A 24,262-nucleotide genomic window follows, 5' to 3' on the forward strand; every position below is an offset into this window, starting at 1 on the left:
TCCTAAGTTTCAATCCACATATATACCCCATCAAGTGGACGGGGAGATGACCGCCGCCGTAGCTCAGTGGTAGAGCATCGGACGCGTTATTCGAAGGTCGCAGGTTCGGTCCCTGCCGGCGGCAGGTTATCTTTTCGTCCACTTTACTTTCTTCACATTTATATTCTAATTACCACAAATAACACCCCCTATACTTTCCTTGGCATTACTGTCTGTTAGTTCTCATTAGTATTGTGTCTAACAAAGAAAAACGAGCCCTTAAGAGTAATCTTCTTTCCTTTATTTCATAAGTTACTCACGCCCAAAAGTTACATTATAGGTAACCATGTTTAGTGTGTAGCTATAGTATTTGCATGGTCAGCATGTTTGAACGAATGTTGATATTTTAATATTGTTTGAGCTTAAATGTGTTAATGCTAAAATGACGACATAGCGTATTTTTATGCTGACAAAAGTAACGTTTAAGAAGACTAAGCAGTTTTGCCACGCGTCTGGAGCAGTCATGAATATGGAGAAAACTAAGATTTGGTTAATGGGGATCAAAACCCTCTAGATCTTCTGGTAATAGTTGGAACAGTGCACCGCTCTGGCACCTTGTGAAGTCGAGAGTTTGGCGGAAACCCGCCTGGCCGGGGAAAGACATAGACGAAGGAAACACAGCGCCGACCAAAAGTAAAAATATATTCTTAAAAAGACGTTTCGGCTCCCACACGGGAGCCTTGTTCACAATCACAATCACACGGGAGCCTTGTGAACAAGGCTCCCGTGTGGGAGCCGAAACGTCTTTTTAAGAATATATTTTTACTTTTGGTCGGCGCTGTGTTTCCTTCGTCTGGCACCTTGTGTCTTTGCATCGAATACAGAACACTGGGCCGCACTGCGCGTCAGCACTCGCGCTTGTCAAGCACGCCTCGCAAGCATGGGTTGGATGAGGAGAACTTTGTGTTCGCCTGTGCGCAGGTATGCAATGTCTTCCTTGTCCAAATGTTATTTATGTGTGTCAGGTAATAAACTGCTCGTGGGATAAAGATCAGGCTGTACATAGAGTATTCGCCACTTTCGTGTAGGAGTATCAATGGGAACCAACACGCAGGGATAATTTGGTTCTCCCTTCGGTATCTGCTGGGATAGTGCATTTGTCTGTACGCTAACTTATGCCTCGGTTTCTCTTTTACAAATTAGCAGATTGTTCACACTTTTACATCGTGCCTACCCCTTGCTCTGGCTAACTAAAGGTGGACCTAGAGAATGCATTGTGGCCTTCGACTTCAAAAAAACATGTACTCAGGTCTACATAACTAATTTGAGCATGATATTACAGTAGTAGTAATTAAGGGTGTAGCAAAATATGTTCCTCCCCAATGCCCTCTTTGCTTTATTGTTAAATCCGAGACTCTGCATTACTAATGCTTGAAGTTTAAAAAACAGTGCGTAGACGAAAACGAGCTCTATTTTTCGAAAAAGACGTAATTCCATTCCCATTCCATTCCGTGCAAAAGGCACTTAATTCCATTCCCATTCCATTCCTCCAAGCGTAGTCTCCATTCCATTCCCATTCCATTCCGGGGTGGTGAAAATATGGAATGATTCCGGAGTCATTCCAATTCCGGAGTGGCAACTCCGCAACAATGGTGCACAGTACACTGTGCTCACAAAACTAACAGGCCTAATGCAAGATGCAAACTCACAATGTGTCTGATTTGTTTTGTATTGGACAAAAGTGCACGTGAACACCGTGATACTATACATATAACAAACAAAGCTTGCCTGTGGCACCACTGCAGTGATTAAAGGTCAGTTCAGAACGACGTCACAAAAAGCCGGACACAATTCGTTACTTTGTACCTCTGTCAGCACTGGCAGATCATGGTCTGGTGCAAAGATATATAGGCCCTCTGCTGAGCTGCCTGCATCACATACGTGCGCCCCCCAAGGTAGAAGTGGATGCTTCCATCAAGGTGTTGTGCAGGAAGAGTTCACTTGAGAGTCATATTGAAAAGCAGACGTGTGGCAACTAGTCTAGCCTGCAACATTTTCTGCCACCTCGTTGGGATTGTCTACAGTCTGGGAGACACAAGAAAACAAGGGGGGCGGTAGCTGTCAAAGAGCCGCATGAAGCGCTGTCTCCACATTTAGTGGCGTCATTGGTGATGGCACAAGGAATCATTTATTGCAATTTAGAAAAATAGCTCTATATCGTGTGACGTTAGTACAGCAGAAATGTGGCTTTTGGGGTTTTACTGTAACTTTAAAGCATTGCTCTGACAAACAAAAGGGGATATACATACTCTCAAGTAACTGGTGCTCCCTGTGTCCCACCAGTTCACTCGGAAGAAGAGACTTCGTACCCACAGAGGCTTGCAGGCTTCTTTCCACAATACCAACCAGCTCCAAGGCACGCTGCACAAGGCCAAATTTCATAGTCAGACAAAACAATTTCAACCAGCTGCAGGCCCATATGCCTGCTTGTGGCAGCAGCAGCTTACAGCTCTCAAAGAATACTGACAAAGCCAAAGAAGTAATATATAGGGATGGGCGAATATTCGGACGTTTCGAATATTCGAACGAATATTAAAGTATTCGAATTCACTTCGATACGAATTTATATTGTTCCAAATTTCGAAGTATTCGAAGTGAACGAATATTTGTATGTTTGACCGCACATAACCCCCTGTAAAGGTGGTTTCACTGCAGCGTCGGGTTGCTGTACCGTGAAACCACCCTGCCAGGGGAAATCTGCACTGCTACGAAGCCAGACTTCAAGGTTAAGTGTACATATTTTTTTTTAATTTAACAGCGTGTTATATGGGCTTATATGCGCTAAGTATGGTAATTTTTAACTGGTAACGTATTGTACCACTTATAACTCGCACCCTACTGCTATTCAAATTTTGATACCCCCCCCCCCCCCCATTAAAGGTTTCTTCCACTTCATTTCGAACCAAAAAAGTGACATTCACTCATACCTAGTTCCAATTCTTAAAAATATTGTGCAAGGGTCACGAAGAAAATGCTCAATTTTTCCTAATAATATGTGGTGAGTACTCAATCAATCGATCAGTTTTCAATCAGTTTTATTGTGTAACATACATATAATGACTGGTTATTATTATACAGGTAGGACCCCAGAGCCCAGTGAAAGGCAGTTGCAGGGGTCTGTTTTTTAACAGTAGTAGGTACTGCCGAGCTACAGAGCAATATAAGTACATAAAAGTGCAACGAAATACAATAAATACAATATAGATACATAGCAATACATAAATACATATAACCACAAAGAAATCAAAGTAATATTGATTAATTCAAGTATTACTGTTGTGAGTTTTGCAGGTGATCGCGAACACATTGTTTATACAAATGAAATGATGTGGATGCTGTGATGGTACAAGGTAAAGTATTCCAGAGTTTTGATGCAATATAAGAAAATGAATGCGATCCGTAGTTAGTCCTTATGCGGGGTATGCATAATGGTTTACTTAAAGTAGAACGTAAGGAATATGTGGGCGTTTGATATGTTAATGCTATTGACGGACATTGAACAGCGTTATGCAAAAGTTTGTAGACAAGTAGTAATACACGATAACTGACACAAACTGTGATGGGTTGTATGTTTAGTAGTCTATAAGCATATGAAGCTGAGTCTCTTTTTGGTATGGAGAGAAGGGCACGCACAGCTGTGTTCTGTGCTATTTTGAGGGGTTTCAGTGTTGTCGGGTAGGTTAATCCATAAATTACTATAGCATACGTGATGTGTGAATGTACAAAAGAATGATATAATGTTAACATTGTCTTTATTGGGAAAATGTAGCATAGCCTGTAAAGAATGGGTATTTTTCTGTATATTTTAAGTGTTGTCTCATGTACGTGTGTGTGCCATGAAAGCTGCGCGTCCAACACCGAGAAATTTTGTATTACTAACCCTTTCTAGTACTGTGTTATTCATTTTAAGCTGATTACTTAAAGTAAGCTGGGTGTTTTTGGGGGCAAAGATAATGTAATTACTCTTAGAGCTGTTGGCGAGTAGTTTGTTCGCATTAAGCCAGGATGATAATTTTTGTAAGGCTGTCGTTGCTTTGTGGTATAGGATATCTTCGTTTTTTGCTGTTATAAATATGTTAGCGTCATCTGCGTAAAGGATACAATCTTCCGATGTTATGGATGGCAGATCATTAATGTAAGCTAAGAACAAGAGTGGCCCTAGAATTGAACCTTGCGGAACACCTCTATTGGTTATACATCGACATGACGACACACCGTTCATATACATACTATTCGAACTATTCGATTCGAAATTATTCAATTAAATCACTATTCGCTTCGGATTCGCTTCGAACCTCAAATTTACTATTCGCCCATTCCTAGTAATATGCACAACTAATAGCACTGAGGAGGGCGGGGTATGTTCCCTGCTAAAGGTGGCAGGAAAACCTCGCAGAAGGTCGCACAATGAAAATGAAGCTAGCTGCTGAAACTAATTACCTAAATATACACATTTTAATAAAAGGGGCCTTGCAATAAATACTCCTTAAACATAGAGAATAAGCCACAGCAGATGCAAGACAATGCTGTAGTGCACACTTGGGCAAAGTATTATAGTTGCATGCAGTATAAAATGTGCTATATCGCTCAGAACATTGTTTATGCTTTCCTATCAAATCACTGCCATCCTTAACAATATGACGTGGCACAATGGAAACGCTGACATTATTGGCTGAATTCATGGTTACATTGTGAGAAGCAGCTACTTTGACAAAAGCAAAAATACTGCTAACAGTGTTTTATTCTTCATATCCATTTGTCCTATAAAAATGATAAAAACACTGCATTAATAGTATAATAAACAATTCCAATTTTGCACTTCTGGATTTAAGTGCTTGCCTTATGTGAACTTATAGTGCAAAATCCAATCATTGCTGAAGCTTCACTGGATGCTTTGCTTAAACTTTGCTCACACACTGCACGCTCTGACTTAAAGGGACACTAAAGGCAAATATTAAGTCGACGTTGATTGCTGAAATAGCGGTCCAGAAACCTCGTAGCGCTGCTTTTGTGCCAAGGAAGTGCTTATTTTGAAATAAAATCACGTTTTTAGTGGTCCGCATCGCGTTAGCGCGCTTCAAATCTCCCGCCCGAAAATACGACTCTCATACGTCACTGCTGCCGTGCCCAACGTTGCCCGCTTTTACTGCGCGGCCGCCGACACTAGTAGCAGCCGAGCGGAAGTAGCGGGACCCACAGTTCTAGCCACTGTACCCACAGTAGCAACAACGGCGCTGCGGCAAAGACTTGCTCGGATGGGCACATTCAAAGCCGTCACCAAGTTGCGGTTGGTCTCGTAATCCTCAGTACGAAAGTGCAGCGAGCACACACGCAGACTGTTTAGCACACTGGCGCAATGGCATGACACTAAGCCACTTCGAGCGTAAGGGTTCATTCCGCGGCACCCAGTGAAAAGACACACCGGTTTCCTTGCTGCAGCACTGGCGTTGTGCACCATTCGGGCATCCGGCAATATCACACGCATGCGGCATTTTGTCGAACTTTCTGTCAGAGCGACTTTCACGAGCGCGCAAAACACGCACGGCAGTACGCGATCCCGAAACTACCACTGAGACGGGCGAGGCACAGTTCGGCGAAAACGAAACCTTTGAACCACGCGCGCCGTTCCCCATGGCAACGCCACGGAGGTTTTGTTTTCCATGAATCAAGCGGAAACGAACAAACAGCATTTTATTACGTCTTTTGATGCTCGGAATGTTCTTTTTTTACTTCTGCTAGTTTGATTACTAGTGATTTATTGTAGGCCGACTTCCCTACGTCATCGGGTTCACTTCGAAAATGTCCCACTCGTGGCGCTCATCATGTGATACATTTAGCTTAATTTCTCGGTAAGTAGGGCACTGCTGTTGATAATATTGCCGTTTTAGAAGTTGTCATACATTGGGCTTTCACTCTGACATAAATAGTTATTTGCCTTTAGTGTCCCTTTAAGCCAGTGCCAGTGAAGCGTCTGGAATCGTCTGAATGTAAGCTAATGAGTTATCTTTGCTTATTATGGATTTGGTTTTTTAAGACATACAGCATGAATGGTGCATTTAGATCTCTTCTCTGCAGTTATTACACAAGCTCAGTCAAATGTCCCCAACCAGCTACAGTATTGAAGATGAGCGAGGCACTACAAAAAGCCTGTGTGTATGCACAGTTGTGAGCAACATGAAAAGGAACACTGATATTACCTTTTAAAGGTCTTAAAAGCTAAACGCAGCTGGCAAGCACAAAAATGTTCATAACACTAAATGCTCAAGTGCAAAGGTATCTCTTTCCATTCGATACGTCATTCATATCGGTACACTGCAAGCAATCATTGATTAAACACAAATTCAGTGTTCCCTATATTATTGGTCATGACTGTACTGGCTACAAAAGCACAAGTGAGTGATGCGAACATTTCGTACATTGAGCGCCACAAGATGACCACCTTGGGCAAATCGCATTGGGTGTCGAGCTTCTGTGGAGTTATTCGTGAACTTGGACATATTAACCAAGACAGCTGGTCCCGCATTGCAGCTTCATGTTCCCCACTGCTAAGTCAAAAAATCGATGGCTCACAGAGAGAAAAGGACTGCACAAGCTTCCAGATTTCAGTGTGTTTGCGAGTTATGCAAGAGTTATTCTTTCAACAGATGCACAGAATGTTCACACCTCTATCACCTATTCAAGCCAGCATCTCAAAATTACTATGTGTTGTACACGTTACAGATTTCAAAACAGGAGAAAGTGCCTCAGATCAGGCTGGCCGACGTTTCGATAGGGGACCTATCTTTGTCAAAGGCGCCTTGTCATCCCTGGCGTGTTAGTTTTATGGGGTTAGTGATGACGTCATGTCCAGCGGCGGCGCGTCTGTTGCTGTTGGTAATTTCTGCCTGGAAGGAGAGAAACTCGAAAGCAGAGGAGTGTAGCCCTTGTCACATTTCAAGAGAGTTTGCAAACACGTTCGGGTCTGCCATGTCAGAGTTAAAGGTAGCTGCAAAGAAAGAAAAAAAAAAGAAAAAAGGGGGGGGGGGGGGTACAACCAAGCGAGAGGGCGAGTGCAGCCATCACAAAGAGCTGCAGAAGGTGGTGAGGAAGGAAACTACAGGCGGGGAGAAAAACCGGGCGGCTTACGTTTAAATGTCCGCCAAGGAGCTGCAGAAGGTGGTGGGGAAGGCAGCTACAGACGACAAAAAAAAAAAGGGTACTCGGGCGGCGTACGTTTAAAATGCCGCCTGCCTACTTTAAGTGATATTGAAAGGGTTGCCTGAAAAGCAAGCTCCTGCTTAATGGGTGAAGTAATTGGCTGGCATATGCATCCAGTGTCGTCGGTGGCTTCCAAAAATTGGGCGCCCGTCAACTAAGAGGGGAAAAAAGAAAAAAAAAAGTTGAAAGGAACGAGGGGCGGCGGGGGGGAACAATCGGAATAAGACTCGTAGAACTTCCTGAGAAAGCGAGGGCTGTGACAATGCTGGCCAGAAGCGGCCTTTGGAGCGCGGAAAGGGGGAAGGAAACCGTGGTTCGGATTCACTAGAAAATGAAAACATCTTAAGAGAATAATATCTACACGTATGTGCACATTTATACATGCAAGGTTAAGAGATATTAAAAAAGAATATTGATAGTGTATTATGGGAGCTGGTCGGGATTTTATTTTGCGAATAGGTTAAGGTTTTTGAAAGCTGAGCGTACTTGATGTCTCTTAATATTATAGGAATCATGCTATGGCTTTTAAGGATTCCAAATTACCACGAGCTAGATTTATTCCCGATGGGTGTAGGGATTGAAATTTGTGTATCAAATACGATTCCATGTATTTCCTCTCACGTGGTGACCGGAAGTTTGTTTGTAGAATGTAAAGTTTGGCTTGATCGAAATTGTGGTCTTGTTGATTAAAGTGGCTACATTGCGGCTACATTGCACGCTCTGGTGCTGCTGCCAGCTAAAATAGTGGTACTGCTAGATTTGCACTGAAGTGGCTTGTTTTCTTTGCAAGGGCCTGAGGCAGCCCTCACCAGAAAAAGGTAGCAGCCAGGAAAGTTGGCACGACTGAAACAGTATTTAATACCTCAACTTCACAAAGTGGCATGGACTGTGCGACAAAACAAAGGAACTCAACATAACACAAGTTTGCTCGCGACCCTTGCCATCATCTTCGGGTGATCGGTCAATTAACATCAAGCAGGGCCCACGTCTCAACACGCTTGCTGCGACAACACATGCGGCAATGGCTACTCTTGCTCCAATGTGCGCACAACATCACGTGACAGTCCGCCAACACCATCGATGACCCCTTGTCATGCAGCAACCTGATTGGCCGTCATCAGCGACTTGGTGATCCTAATGATGTTAACGAATCCGAACGAGAGCACATAAGGTCACTCCATGTCATCGCAATGTTCGTGCACAGCCACTTGCGACTTATTTTTAAGAATTTGCAGTGCTTTAGTAGAGCCAGAGTCATTCAATTCTCTTTATGGTCATGAAACTGCGCCGTCACGTTATGGGCGAGCTTCATACGCTGCTCGAAAATGCCGCAATGCACCGCCGCTGCGCCACAAAGGCGGTCGTCTGCGCCGTCCGCATATTGAAATACTCGCGCAGTGAGAGACAAGCTGCTGTATATGATATGTTTAAGTTAGCGGAAACGTTGTCTCAGGACTAGGATGCCTAAGAGACGTTGTGTGCCGGGGTGCCGTTCCGGCTACAAGGGAACCAGAAAGGTGCCGTTGTTTTCTTTACTATTAGACAAGCAGCAGCGCGAGAAAGGGAAGCAGGCCATACCGCGGCAGGAAAGTGGCGATTTTAACTTTGAGTCGAAGTATACACGTGTATGTGCGAACCATTTCAACGCCTCAGACATTGTCACTGCGTATGACTAACATCAACGGCAGCTCTGTGTCCCAGAAACGCGACAAACCAACGCTCAAGGCTGGCGCCGTTCCAAGGATTTTTGAAGGACTTCCTTCGTATCTCACGAAGAGCAAACCTCTATCTCGCTCATTGACAATGTGACCACCATGCACACAACCACGTGAGTCGTCCTGTGACGAGCTCCGAGCATCGCCGACGCCCTGTTTATACCACATCGTAGCCACACGAACGGGCGTGTAACAGCTCGTATTTTTGCTTATGTTTATATAACTGGCACCGCTGGCACTTTGCTGCGAATGCACTGTGTTTAATTTGACGGAAATGTTAAAAATTTGTACCTATCGTAGTGTCGTAGTGTTGAGACGAAAGGAGCTTGCGAGGCGGTAGTGGCCGCATTTCGATGGGGTCGACATGCAACAACACCAGTGCGCTGAAAGTTAGGTACACCTAAAAGGATCCTAGGTGAAAAAAGTCAGTCACAAGTCCCCCGCTATGGCGGTCGTAATTATATCTTGGTATTCTTTCGTTAATGCCCGAATGTTCGTATTTTTTCGGATGATACCACCGCGAGCTGCGTGTCTTGAGTTGAAGGAAAGAAGATTACTTTTAAGGGCTTGTTTTTCTTTGTTAGACACAATATTAATGAGAACTAACAGACAGTAATGCCAACGAAAGTATACGGGATGTTATTTGTAATAATTGGGATATAAACGTGAAGAAAGTAAAGTGGACGAAAAGATAACTTGCTGCCGGCTGGGACCGAACCTGCGACCTTCGAATAACGCGTCCAATGCTGGTTTTCTTCCTCCCGGGTGCTCATTTTAAAACAGAAAACGCATTCAGGAATGTATTTATGCATGCCGAGTGGTTAATGTAAAGGTGTGAAAGCAAAGCGACCGTTGCGGAAGTTTAGAAAGCTAAAACACCGAGGCTGTCCCACACACAACCCCAGCAATAGCAGCGTTCACATCGCCTCTCAAGCACAGCTGCGCCTCTGGCGGCGGCCGCTGGCTCCATATGAAACTGACGCGGCAGTTTCGTGACCATAAGAAGCATTGAATGACTCTGGTAGAGCCCAGAATGTCATTTCATGTAATCTTTCTCACAAAAGAAAAAAAAATCACTGGCTCAAGCACCGCCCGTACTTTTCAATGAGGCACAAAAATATGATATATTATAAAGGCGTTGCCACTAACTGCCTTCCTTCATTAAGAAGGCAAAATCTAACTTTTGTAGGAAAGTAGAGAGGCCTTACGTCTAGAACTACAGCAGACTCTCAGTAAACGGAAATCTCTTACATGGAACTGCTGCTTAAACGGAACAACTGACCCTAATATGATTGGTTTCATACTTGGATTCTGTACTGCCTGCTCCTCTCTCAGTAAATGAAACCCCTGTTAAATGGAACACATTTTCCTGGCCCCTTCAGGTTCCGTTTAATGAGAGTCTACTGTATAGCTTTACAGGGTGTCTTCTTTTTATACAATACAGATTGTTTATATAAATCCTATGACAGTAAGCCTCCTGTCATTTAAGCACACGAGCTCTACATCGAGGGGGAAATACTTGCCGCGGCTGAAATATCACTGTTACGACAAATGAACAAAAACTCGTTAATTAACTTTTTAATTATTGACCTGAGGGCAGGTGTTTATAATTATTCCAAAACAGCGCACAAACGGGACAAGAAAGATACCACACTACACTTCTTGTCCCGTTTCTGCGCTGTTTTGGAATAATTACGTGTACGTACCAACAAGCCCACTTAGCCCCCGCATTCAGGTGTTGATATTTCAAAGTTGCAGTGCGTGCCCATTTATGGCACTGTGTCATTCTTTAGAAACCACAAAAGTTGCACATCATTTGAGATATTGTCATCGAATTTCAAAGGTGAAATTAAAATTGATCGCGCCCAGCATGCACAAAGCACTGCCGTTCTGTTACGTCAGACCGGAGCTACCCGTGACAAGGAAGCGACGAAATTTGAATGAAGGCATGCCGCAGCCGTATTATTTCGTGAAAAGCTGCAAGTCATCTGACTTGTGCCAGTGCATCGCCTTACTTTTGCGTGTAGTGTTTGGTGCTTGTCTGTTTCTTTCAAGCTGTGCACAAAAAACCGCAATATCAACATTTTCTTTATCTGGGAAGCACAAAACTCAGGGCCAGCAACTGTGGCACTTCTTCTTGCAGACAGGGGAAATAGTTTTTCATGCCTCTTTATAGTTTAAGAAAGAAACAGACAAGTACTACACATTGCACACAAACAATAAGTTGTCTAGTTGTGTATTACAGAATGCTTGCTGATTTCTGGATCAGATTCTGCTTTGGCACGCATTGATTCAAATTTCGTCACTTCCATGTCACAGGTAGTTCTGGTCTGATGCAACAGAACAGTCGTGCTTCATGCACGCCAGGCGCGATCAGTTTCAATTTTGCCCTTGAAATTTCATGACGAACATCTCGGAACTACGTGCAGCTTTGGCAATTTTTAAAAACTGGGTATGCCATAAATTATCATGCACTACAACTTTCAAATGTAAACAACTTCACTCAAGTCAATAATTAAAAAGTTAATGAGTGATTTTTTGTGAATTCGTCGCGTCACCATCATTTCAGCTGCGGAAAAGTATTTCCGCCTCGACATAGAGTTCATGTGCGAAAATGACGGGAGCCTAACTGTGATAGAATTTTTATTAAAAACCTGTACTGTAAAAAAAAAACGCCCTGTAGGTTATTGCCATTTTTCGTTTTTTTATATAGCGTAAAATCCTAAGCAAACGCCTCCCAAGACACTACACACAACAAATGTTCAGGACAGGTGCTGAGACTTCTCTAGCATTAGCAAGGCTGGACATTGTCCACATGCACTGCTCGCTTGACAGGGAAAAAAAGCAGCATAAATGCAGGAGGCAAGAGTGAACTCGTAAGGAGATAAGTAGTGAGAGAAAGCAAGACAAGATGCACTGACTGATAGGTGAGGAACGAAATGAACGACAGGACAAGGCATGAACAAACAGAATACTACATGCAAACTCGCATGGTGTATTGTTTCTGAAATGAAAAGTTTGCCGCATCGCTGGTAATCTACAACAGAAAACAGGTTGCAATGTGGACTTTAGACTGCACTGGTCCCAAAATTCAAGGGCTTTCAAGGACAGGACACCATTCCAGGACCTTCAAGGGCCTTAAAACTGTACTTTTCAAATTCAAGGGTTTTCAAGGACCTGTATGAGCTCTGATCGTATAGCAATCAGCATGCACAGGCCATAGCTCCGTCGTACCTCTGACGTGACAACTGTGTTCTCTCTCTGTTAACCCCCTTGCCCAAACTACCCTTTAAATACGATTGTTCAATAACCAGTTTACGCATTGCTTCCTTGACACCGGCGTGTGTTACTTCATTCGACACAAAATGAAACATGGTGTCAGAAGTGGGGTTGTGGATCATTGAGGAATGCCTGCACGCCTAGGACCTGCAGTGGCTACTATCTATGTGCCACTTGAAGCAAAACATGGAGTGCCTGAAGCCACCAGAACCACTGCGTCTAACAGGAGGTGATGGCCAAACTTGGAAGCTGTTCAAGCAGAAATTTGAACTCTTTTTGCAAGCAACTTCTACGACCAGCAAGCCAGCATCGGAAGCAGCAAAAACAGCGCTCTTCCTTAGCATCGCCGGTGAGGATGCAACAGAAGTGTTCAACAATTTTTCGTTCGCCGAAGGGGAAAACCAAGAGGACTACACGACGGTCGTCAGAAAGTTTGAAGAGTATTGTGTCGTGCAACAAAAATAAGTTCATGAACGGTACGCATTTCGGTCCCAAATGCAGGGCAAAGCGGAGCCATTCGAACAGTTTCTTCGGTCCCTGAAAAAGCAGGCCATGTACTATAACTTTGGGACCAGTAAGGACGACATGATTCGTGACCAAATCATACGGCACGAACTCTACAAAACTACCAGAAAGAATGCTGCAGGAGAAGCTAACAGTCGACAAAGCCGTGGACTTGTACAAGGCAGCTGAAACCACAAGGGTCCAGGCCTGTATCCAGATGCAGTTGATGCAACTGTGCTCACACTCCTCGACGTCGTCCCGCCTATGGCAAGACTTGCTATTCATGCGGCAAACCCAATCACTTTGCTTCGTGCTACAAAGCGAAAATCGAAGTTGACGAAGTACAGCCCGATGATAACTTCGACGTACTTGACGTAGCTATCAGCAGTGTCAGCAATGAATGCGACTGGTGTCTGCAGGCCAAAGTTGGCGGGAGGGAGGTGACATTCAAGATCGACACTGGTTCCCAGGCAAACGTGGTGCCTATCTCGCTCTTTCGAAAGTTTAAAGTAGGCGCACTCAACCCCAGCGGCACCGTTCTGCGTTCATACGGAGGTGGCATCATCAAACACTGAGGCAAGTGTAAAGCACCTGTGCAAGCAGGTCAGCAAGAGATCATCACAGAATTCTTCGTTGTCAAGAAGGACCACCAAGCCATCTTGGGTCTGCAAGCCAGCGAGCAGCTACGGCTGCTTCATCGCGCTGTGGAATCCATCATGATGACACCTTCTGGAGAAGTGGCTAGGCAGTTCCCGCGGCTCTTTCAAGGGACCGGGTGTTTACAACGCGAGTACAAGATACGGCTGCTCAACGATGCTGTGCCCATTGTTCAGGCTGCACGAAGGACCATGTGTTTGGATAAATCCAAAAAAAAAGATGGCTGATCCCTCCATCATAGGAATCGGTATAACACGAAAGTTGTGGTAGCCTCGATGCTCACCAGAGTCGAAGACCACCGCGGGTTCAGGCTTAGTGAGCCACAGGGCCGCATCTACCGTCGCCTGCTTATGTTTAGCGCACCGCTCCGCGTGCGCTCAGCTAGCAAAGGCGTTGAGCACCGCGCGGCATAAACACAGTGTTCGAGATAACACACACAAACACTTTATTTGCCTTCGGTGGCACCCCAACACACACAGTACAGCGTCTGCTCCCAGGGCACGGGGAAGCAAAGGGCTTCCCACGCGGACGATACACCAAGGGGCACTGCGAGCACATCGCAGCTGGCAAGGCGAGCTTTGACACGCTGCTCGGGAAAAGGTCCCTCGCGGCTATGCTGCACACTCTCGCGGTGACCACTGGGCCTGGTCGCGAGAGCTAGGGCAATCTCCGTACGCGTGGGCCTCCGGCAAGTGCGGCTTGGCGTGGTACGACCGCGCATGAGCACTAGGCACCGCTCTTTGGCTTAACGTACGAACCGGAGCTAACACTGAGGTAAACACGCCTGGAAGGATGCCAAGGCACCGAGGCAGGCCACAGTCTGGCAATTCGCAAAGGGGACGTCGGACCAGAAGGAAACGTGTGCTTACCCAGCGGCACCCGAGGAGAGAGAGCGTTCGTCCCGGCGTGCAGGCACGTCAGTCACGGCGAATCTCGCAGCTCCGAGAGCGCGTGCAGCGCCACCACGAGAGCCGGCGCGTAGCGCAAGATGACGCCACTTGCCGTCGCGGGAGAACGGGAGAGGGAAAAGGATTCGCGGAACAGCGAAATGCCCACGCAGTGGCTTCGGGCGCGCCTCGGATCTCCACAAAGTGAAACATGTCATCACAGAAGCGGTTGATTGTTTATAGTGCATTGGTATATCCCTTTCCGACCCAGCGACCAGTGCACTGGACATAACAAAAAAAGCGGTGCAGAAAGGCAAGCAAAGCCAAAATTGGAACCGAAACCACTTCTTCAGCTTCTATTAGCCCCAAGAACGAACACTGGCGGCGCGGCAGTCGCGGCGATGTGACGTCACAGCAAGGACTCGCTTGCTCCGCTGCCGAGGCTCGCCTTTTTCTGCGCCCGCCGCGTACCCGCTCTTTCGCGATACGGTGGTGATTACTGCTCATTCTTGCGATGCGAATTTCCCAAGGTAGAAGGTGGAAGTTTACACTATTAGCGAAAGTTTAGTAAGCTCTAGAAAGTGCGGATAATATAGCTTATAATGGGCGAATTCCCGTCCGAACGGAAGATTCACTGTGAAAAAGGTGATGCACGAGAGCAAAACGTTCGTTGTTTTCACCGCGTACTCCAAGACATCGGTGCTTATTAATTTACGCTAATGGTTCTAACTTCATTATAACTTGGCGTAGACTCCACGGTTAAAACGCGCGTCCCGAAGATTACAAGTTAAATTAGGACGTTTTCAATTCACTAACTACATTGTGGTTTATCGTGCAAGTTATGTCTGCCTTTGCAGATTATCTAGGTGATTTGACAGAATTGAGCTTTCTGCTACAGGAGACTTTAGATAAATCTGTCTATCTAAAGAATCACTTAATACATCTGGAAAATTAAGTAAAATAACACTGCCACGCACACAATGGTTTCGGAAATTCTGAGGTGTACTTGGATTATATAAACAATTCTTCTCAACACTCGTCTGGGATTATGTGGCCGTATACCCTGATTTGCTGAACTGCTGGTCCGATCAACCGTCAGGTCACAAGCGGTAATGTTAAACTCACGTGGGAGCACTGTTGATAGCAATCGCCTGCAAAACAAACGCCTGAAAGTCGAAATGAGCGTTTTGAACTGTTTCGATGGCACTCTCAGTGACGTGGCCCACGTATTAATTAAACGTCCTTCGCCTTAATAAGTGAATTATGGTCTCGCACGTCATGTCCACATAAAGGTTGATGATGCTACGATGCTGCATGAAGACAGAATGTGACAGCAATAAGGAGTTTCCGCAATTAACTCAACTTTTTTTATGTTGTGAAATGAAGTTGCGAAATTAGAAAAACGTGAAACTAAACAACATGATTAGTGAGCGAGTACACAAGAAAAACAAACACACCAACTGCTGCGGTATTCTCGGGCGAGCGCTTTCGAGATATTTTACGAGGCTCAATCGTTCTCGTAATCGTGCGCGGGGCTTGGCACACGGGCAAGAACGCTCTCCCGCCGATCGCGGATGCGTCCGATGCAAATAACACTTGTGGAGGCGAAGCCATCATACTTTTTAAAGCAATCGCCCGTGAACAACGCACCCTAATAATGTGAATAAGGTGTCTTGCGTGTCAAGAGCACGACATGATTGTTAGACACGCTGCAGATTAATTTTGACCGCCTCAATTCTTTAACGTGCTCCTGTATCTAAGCAAAGGAATGTTGATTTTCACACCCGTCCGAATGCGGCTGCTGTGGTCGGGAATCAGACCCATCCCCGAAGTTAGCAGCGCGACACAACGACAAACCTGATCACCCCTTTCAAAATGTGCACGACGGCGCGCGAGCACAGCTGGAGACTGAAAAAAAAAATGGATAAAACTTTTTGTCGTTTTACTAGGAACATTATCGATGCTGTTTTCGTCATTCATCTGAAGCTTGAGACAGACAAAAAGCGAACGTAAACAGCGGAACAACGCACGAAGCAAGCAAGCGATATGCCGGCGCATCACGGCGGGCATCAAAGAGTCCTTGCCGTGACGTCATCCACGCCTCCCACCAGGCGGCGCCACCCCAACTTCTCGGGGCTAATAGGAGACGAGTAAAATCTTTATTAGTGTACTTCCTCTGACAGCCGCATTTTCTAATGGGGCTGCTTCAAAATAATGGCGTCGTCCACGAGGAAAGATGCGCACGCGGGGTGCTCAAGTAAGTGAACTTTTTTTACAAGCTGCCTTCGCGCAATTCAAATAATTTAAATCATGTGAGTTACCTAATGGCCTCTTGAAACGATGTTGTGAAAACGTAGCATTTTTATTGCGAATTTCGCTTGTAGTGCCAAATTTCATTTATGTCCAGTACATTGGACACTAGGATTTATTTGGCATGCATCGTGCTTAGCGCCGTGTGCGACAGCTGTGCGTGGTTTTCGAATTTTGTTGATCTAAATTGAAGTCACTTCATTTATAATGTGTAAATATATTCGTGATTACGGGTTTTTGTTCAAAACTTCGTTCTTAGCAGCATTTCATGGGTTTATTTGCAGAAAGGAAGCTCAGTGACGAGGAAATTCAGGAGCTTTTGTTTGGAGACGACTCCGATCTTGATGTCGATTCAGATTCGGGTGACAAAGCGGAAAATTTTGAGCCAGAGTCTCTTCTTCACGACGAGGAAAGCAGTGAAGATGCGTGCAGCGAACACGAAAGTGATACACATGAAAGGGCTGCTAAGAGGTCTTCGTCGGAGCGCTCACGGAAAAAAGCACCTCAGTCATGGACAGCACAGCCATTTTCACCTCCAATTGACATAGATGAAATATCGAATGAAGGGCCCTGTCAAGATGGAAGCCCATCAACTGAAAGGCCTTGTCAAGAGACCGAAACGCCTTTGACATACTTCAAAGAATATTTTGATGATGATTTTTGGACATTCATAGCAAGCAGAACTTGTACTGGGCTCAAACAAACGTAACCACGCAGGATATCACAACTAAAGAGGCGAAGGCCCTGTTTGGTATGCATATCGTAATGGGCAACTTGAAGTTTCCTCAGGCACGCATGTATTAGGCAGCAGCAACTCGCGTATCATTGATTGCTGATGCCATGCCTAGAGATCGCTTCTTCCGACTTAGAAATGCTTTGCATGTCTGCGACAATGACTCCGACTACGATGAAAACAACATGTGTTGGAAGGTTCAAGCCCTTCTAGATCGCGTGAGGAAAGCCTGCCTAAAAATTCCGAGGTCAGATGCAGCTTGTGTTGACGAACAAATGATCCCGTTTACGGGAAGAACGAACTGTCAGTATGTTCGCAGAAAGCCGAACCCGACAGTGCTCAAGAACTTTGTTCTTGCCGACACATTTAGTAGGGTGTTAGACTTCCAAATTTATCAGGGTGCTACAACACCTATTCCTGCAGGGCACAAAGATCTAGGAATTGGTGGGGGAATTGTGATACGCCTTGCGGACACAATGCCTTGCGGGCAGAACTCCATCATGTGCTTCGACAGATTTTTCATGTCAGTGCCGTTAATCGAGCATCTTCTGGAAAAAGGAATGTTCGGTCATGGTACCGTCATGAAAAACAGAATCAAAATAAGCCTAAAGTCCGGCAAAGAGCTTCTTGCTGAAGGCCGTGGTTCGAGCCAAGAGAGAGTGAGCGCTGATGGGAAAATGGTAGTCGTGAAGTGGATGGACACGAGATCAGTTACGCTGCTGTCTTCCTGCTGTGGAACAGAACCAGTGGACATCACGAAACGCTACGACAAGAAGCAAAAAAAAATATGTTGAAGTGGAAAGGCCAGCAAGCGTCCGTCTGTACAACAAACACAAGGGAGGCATCGACCTGAACGACTTCCTCGTTAGCTTGTACCGCATCAAAATTAAGACAAAGAAATGGTCTGTAAAGGTCATTTTTCACTTCACTGATATTGCCTTAGTCAACAGCTGGCTCAACTACAAGCAGGATTGCAAAAAGGCAGGCTGTGAAAAGAGTCAAGTGCTCTGCCTGCTTGACTTTCGGATGCAGGTAGCGGAAGCTTTGATCAAAGGTTCGCAGGAAAGAAAACGCCGTGGAAGGCCATCTACAGATGCAAGTGATCCTCCCGCTTACCATCATAGAGCTGCCGTACAAATCCCCGGCCCCGACATCCGTTTCGACCAGGAAGGTCATTGGCCAGATCCGCAAGTGATGGCGAACTCGCCCAGGTGCCGGCTTTCAGAATGCAAGTCGAAGTCGCAGGTTCAGTGCTCTAAATGCAAGGTTTTTTTGTGTCTAAAGGCAGGCAAGAAGTGCTTCCGAGATTTTCACAACAAATAATGCGTTTTTGCTGGTTGGAAAACTGCGCAAATGTTAACTGTCTCCACGAAAATAAACGTGATTATCAAAGACGACGCTGCACGTTCAGTGATCGATGCGAAGCTTTTTTTTGTTCTCTAGGGTCAAAACAAACCATTCTTGTGTTTTCTCGGTCAAGTAACCTTTTACGAGGACCGAAAACAGCATTCTTTGAAGAAACAAGTTAGAATATGTGTACCCATATGTGCAACTAACAAATCCTAGTGTCCAGTATACTGGACATGGTTCTGCCATGAAAACCGCTGTACATACCGTCTTCATTATTTTTGTTCATGCTTTTGAAAAGGCTATTAACTGGAAAATAACATCAAACATTTTTTTTCTACGCTACAAAAAATTCGGGACAGAAAGGGATATGAGAGCTTGTACAATGTCTATTGTTGTTACTGCGTGATGTGGATGCACCCCCGTTGACGCCTAGTGGCACACCTCCTTAACCTTGCAGTAGCTGAAGTTGTCAAGATATACCTGGACACCACATACGGTGAATCCCGCGCAAAGATGGCATCAACAAGCACATAGTAAACACTGATACTGGATGTGCACTCCTTCAAAGCGTTGTGAAACGAGAAGAGAAACGTGATGAGCGTCGTTTCTTCCCTCTAGCCTGGCCGTTAATTGTCACACGGCGAGCTGGGAACGCGGTCCGACAGCCAGGCGAGCGTCAGAGAGCTATTTTTCGATATGGATGGATGCTATGAGTGACGTTTGGGCAAAAGCCGCCACCTCGCGGTGTATTAAAGCGTTGACGACATTGCACTTCTCCTATTGGAAACACGCCAAATGGGACGGTAGTAGCAACGGCGCACTGCAGGAGCTAATAGGGGAGGCAACGAAGTTTGTTTTCGACCATGGTGGCACACGTGTCACCGCCCCTTTATAAAGGTGACGCTCATAGCATCCATCCATCCAAGAGCACTGTGAGAGGAAAGTGTGAAAGATAAAAGGTGCGTTCGTGTAGCCTCCATTATGTGTTTGGCGGTAGCTCAGTGGGCTAAACACCCACAATGCATCGTCGCGGACCGAGAGGTCGTAGGTTCGACTCCTGACAAGAGAACTTTTTCTTAGTTTTTTTTTTTCTTTGCCATCTGATGGTGTTCATTTTGCTGACGTATTTCCGTGAAAGTTTTGGTGAGCACCGACATAAAACACTTTCGTGTTAAAAATCCAATAAACACTCGCCAGTAAAATTTTTGACAATTCGGATTTATCCGATAAGCTCAGACTTCATAAGGGCATTTTCAACGTTCAAAAAGCATCTTCAAAGCTGACAATCATCAATCGAAAGGAGCACACCTCCATCAGCGGCAGCAACCTCGTAAAGTATGCTTGCGTCTATTACAAGCTTTAAGGTTGTAATACGAAACAAACGTAGGTGTTTTGTATTCAAGTATATGTGCTTGTATGTAGTATATGTGTTTGCACGTTCAAACCTTCCAGACACCTAAAATACACTTAGCGTGTTCACATGTTTTCATGTTCAGATATAATTTCACTAAGATTTTGGAGTATTGAGAATAATAAGAATTATAATAGGTCCTTTGTTTTTCATCAAGATGAGGGAGGCTGGGAGAAAAAGCTGAGAGGCAGCTTGACTAGCCTCCTGCCCCTACCCTCCAAAACTACACTTTGGCAAGTTTACAGCAGTGCACATCAACAGCCTTATTAACAGGGTAAATGAACAGGAAGTCAGCAAAAATGAAAGATTGGAAAAACAGAATTATCAGCAACAATGCAACACATTTTCTTTGGAAATAAATTTAACAAGAAGACATTGCAACAACTTATAATGAAAAATTAAACACCGAATTTCGGAGAATCTGAGATTGACAAGAAATAAACTCCGATAAATGCCGAATTTCCTCCATAAAAATAAACTCCAAAAACACGGAGCCCTAGTTATAACAAATGGAGCAGGAAGGAAGAAGGTCAGTGACCTGACCGAGTGGGTCATTGTTTGTAAGGAAGACTGCAAAATAAGGGTTTGCATGGATCCCAGGAACATCAACGTTAGCCTCAAGAGAGAGCACTACCAGATGCCACACTGGGAAGACATCGAGGTGGAATAGGCTGGTGCGAAGAATTTTTCTCATCTAGACGCAAAATCCAGCTTCCACCAGATCCCACTTGATGGGCCGTGCGGTCGGTACTCTTTTTCGCGGCTTCCTTTTGGGATCGCGTCCGCCAGTGAGGTATTTCAAAAGGCACTGAATGAGGTACTTGACGACATCCTTGGGGTACGGGTGTACATGGATGACGTTCTCATTTGAGGGACAACCAGAGAAGTGCGTGAGAAGCGCCTAAAACTCGCACGAAAAGCAGCCGAAGGCGCAGTCTTGACACTCAATCTAGCAAAGTAAGAGTTCAAGGTCGAAAGAACAACATTTTTGGGAGACGTCAGCAGAAGCGAAGGCATAAGCCCTAGTCAAGTGCTAGTCGAGAGCATAAGAAATATGCCAAAACCACGAACAAAGGTTGCTTGGTGTAGTAAACTACTTCAGGAAGTACTTGCCATCTCTAGCGCTGTGAAATTGAGTTTCTTCTAAAGCAAAATGTTATTTTTGAATGGACAGCCAACCACGAGAGAGAGTGGAGTCTTATTTGCTCACGAAGGCACCACTAGTAGCCATTTTTGACCCAGAGAAAAAAACACAAGTGATGTCAGATGCGTCACAAAGCGCCATTGGTTTGGCATTGCTGCAGCGTCACAGCGGAAATTGGAGGCCAGTTGCTTACGCGTCTAAAGCACTGATAGAATGTGAACAATATTCACAGATAGAAAAAGAAGCGATGGCTCCGTGTTTGGTTGCGAGAAGTTTGACACTTCACATACGGCCGTCCTATTTTTCTTGAAAGCGACCTTCAGCCGCTAAAATCTATACAAAAAAATCATTCCGGACAGTTCGCGCAATAACAAAACAGCTCCACTAATGTGAAACCTGTGGAGGGGCAAAGCGTGCAGTGTGCGCCGGTGTTTCCCACAGCAAAATCACTGCTAATGGGCAATGAGAGACAGAAGAAAGATTAGACACAGAGACCCGCAGTCCGCTTTTAGTTAACGTTCATGCTGCGAATCTTTACTGTTCAACTACACACAAGAGAAATCTCCCATAGGCACTACACTGCAGGTCACGATCCAGTGCTTATATATATGGGGTGGCCAGTGAACGGTTGTGCAGAGCGAGCAGTCATTTTTTTTTTTCGATCAAGAAACTCGCTAGCAGACGCTGCCTGCGTCGGCGTTGTCTCTTGCGGGCTAGGACGTGTTCTCGTTCCTTGCGAAGTGGTACTTCAGCGTTCATCGCAGAAAGAGCATTTATAGTCAACGCGTGCCGCTCGCTCTCTCTCGCCTCAAGCCGAGCACTGAGGCGGTGCCCTCTCTTGCGCTCAATCAAATGGACAGGACACGACGATGCCCGCCGCCACGGCAAGACCCTAAGGTGCTTCGCCCCTAAAAAGGCCATAGCGGACATGCCACCCAGAGTGCAGCGGTTTTCTTGAGAATGCTTAACACTTTCATGACCGCACCTATTCCCATCGATAGTATGTTATCGATGACTTCAAGATCAAGTTTTGGCACTCTCTGAGCGGTTCTGGACAGCTAACGCAATACAAAGCATAAAATAACATGTTTTTTATCAGTTTTGTTTGCGAGTTTGTTTTTTCCACCGCGGGGAGATTTTTAAAGCTCGTTCGAAGTCGGGTAGGTGAGCGCTCGCTGTTTCAGACTTCGCGTCGACGCCGCTCGCGGGTGCTCCACAGAAACGGCGAATTTCGACGGATTCCGATTAATATAAGCGGGAATCTCTGGATGATGGTAGCAGCACAGACACAGAAGATGACTTCGATTCGCCAGGTGAAGTCGTACGGACGGCGAAAGTGCGTCAAACCTCCCCGGAACATCAGCAGCTATCCGCACGTAAGTCTCGTCTTCTCCTCGGGTCGTCTTATCGCTGCCACGCGTCGATGTAAACGTATCCGGTGTGTTCTTAAAATAACAGCTGTTATCTGCAAGGTGTTAACTTCATTCGGCCGGGAGCATTTGGCGCCGGCTGCAGAAAGAGCGCAATTCTCTTCGCGAAGACGACGCGGAGCGGACTTTGACCCAACGCTCCGGTGTGCTGCGCGGCGGCGTCTTCGTGTTGTTTTTTACCGCAGAAGTCGTCAGAGAGATATGCAACCACACAGATAAGTATGCGTGGATGCATACTTTCGAAAAGCCAACATGCAGTGAGAGGGACGGATCCATGGAGAGGGGTTACTGAAGAGAAGATGAGCAAGTTCGTCTCACTCCATGTCTACATGGTAATCGTTCAAGTCCCGCGCTTGCATTGGTGTTGGTGTCGACAACATATTTCCAGGCCTTCGTCCACCGTCAGTGATGCCACGGAAAAGGTTCAAGGCTTCTTGAGTGTCTGATCTGAAGAAGATGACCGTCGCATCCCACGAGAATCTTCACCACGTGTCTTCTCTATTGCAACACATGAACGATTTTTCTACACTATCTTTTAACCCCGTCGGAACCTTTCAGCGGATGAGAAAATGGTGAAATGTGAAGGTCGGTATGGTATTCGGCAATATATGAGCGAGAAAGAGGTCAAATGAGGGTACAATTATCGATTTTTGCAGATTTGGAACAGGCTACACTGTTCATTTCAACAAATACACAGGAAAATTGAAAAATACCAGAACTGCGAACTATGCTAGGAAAGTTGAACAGAAAAAAAATTTTTTTTTCCCGAAACATGCGCAGCCAGCCTTTGTTTCACCGCGTCGAGAACCTGCATCGCGCGGTGGCATGATAGGCACTAGTGCCTATATTCTTGTATTTATGTAAATAATCCTTGTACTTACAGAGCTTATATTTCCACTATTATTCTATGAGGGCTTTGCGTTCAAAACGTATATTTTGATTTTTTTCAATGTTTAACCTTTGCAGAGTAGCATTGATGTTTTTATGAATCTTTCTCTCTTTTTGACGCATTTTTCTTTGTTTGATAATTTTTTTATTATATTCGAAATAAATCCGTTGTTTGAAATTAACACTGTTGGAAAGACCAATTCTTCCTCTATCGTTTGATACCCTACACTTTGGCATCAAGTATATTCTGTGGCAGGAAAAAAATATTTCCTGGACTAGCCAAAAACAACCGATTTTTCCGCGGTCACGAAAGTGTTAAGTATGATTATGTATACATTTGTTCCTGGCAAACAGATGGATTTGGAAGACATGTTGTCAAGATAGTTGGATCCTGCAGACGGCAACCTCTTGGACACAGATGATGTTGAAATTCATGCCATCAGCATCGTGTCCACATTGGTGAGTGACAGAACAGCTGCACTACTAGCAATTGAGATGGTATCTGATACCTATCTTAAAGGGGTACTGCAGAACATCACGGAGGGACAAGCGGTGGAAGGTCTGCTCAAATCTGTGGCTGCTGAACTTTCAGTGGTGAATGGAATACTGTTGAAGGGTACAAAGGTCATTATACCTACAAGCATGCGGCCCGAGACATTAAAACTAGGGGTGTGCGAATATTCGAAATTTAGAATATTTTTCTAATAGTGTTGGCTAT

The 24,262-nt window shown here is 45.1% G+C and overlaps 1 protein-coding gene across 2 annotated transcripts in view; it reads right to left on the reverse strand.

Annotated features, from left to right (window-relative positions):
- LOC119379410 (insulin-degrading enzyme) overlaps positions 1 to 24,262 on the reverse strand; it is a 439,455-nt gene that overhangs the window by 109,150 nt on the left and 306,043 nt on the right. For both annotated transcript variants that reach the window (XM_049411974.1, XM_037648727.2), the window contains exon 21: positions 2,289 to 2,400. In XM_049411974.1, the coding sequence (XP_049267931.1) occupies positions 2,289 to 2,400 (112 nt within the window). The remainder of the gene's footprint in view (positions 1 to 2,288; positions 2,401 to 24,262) is intronic.

Source organism: Rhipicephalus sanguineus, chromosome 1, assembly GCF_013339695.2.
Source record: "Rhipicephalus sanguineus isolate Rsan-2018 chromosome 1, BIME_Rsan_1.4, whole genome shotgun sequence".
Classification (NCBI taxonomy): Eukaryota; Metazoa; Arthropoda; class Arachnida; order Ixodida; family Ixodidae; genus Rhipicephalus; species Rhipicephalus sanguineus.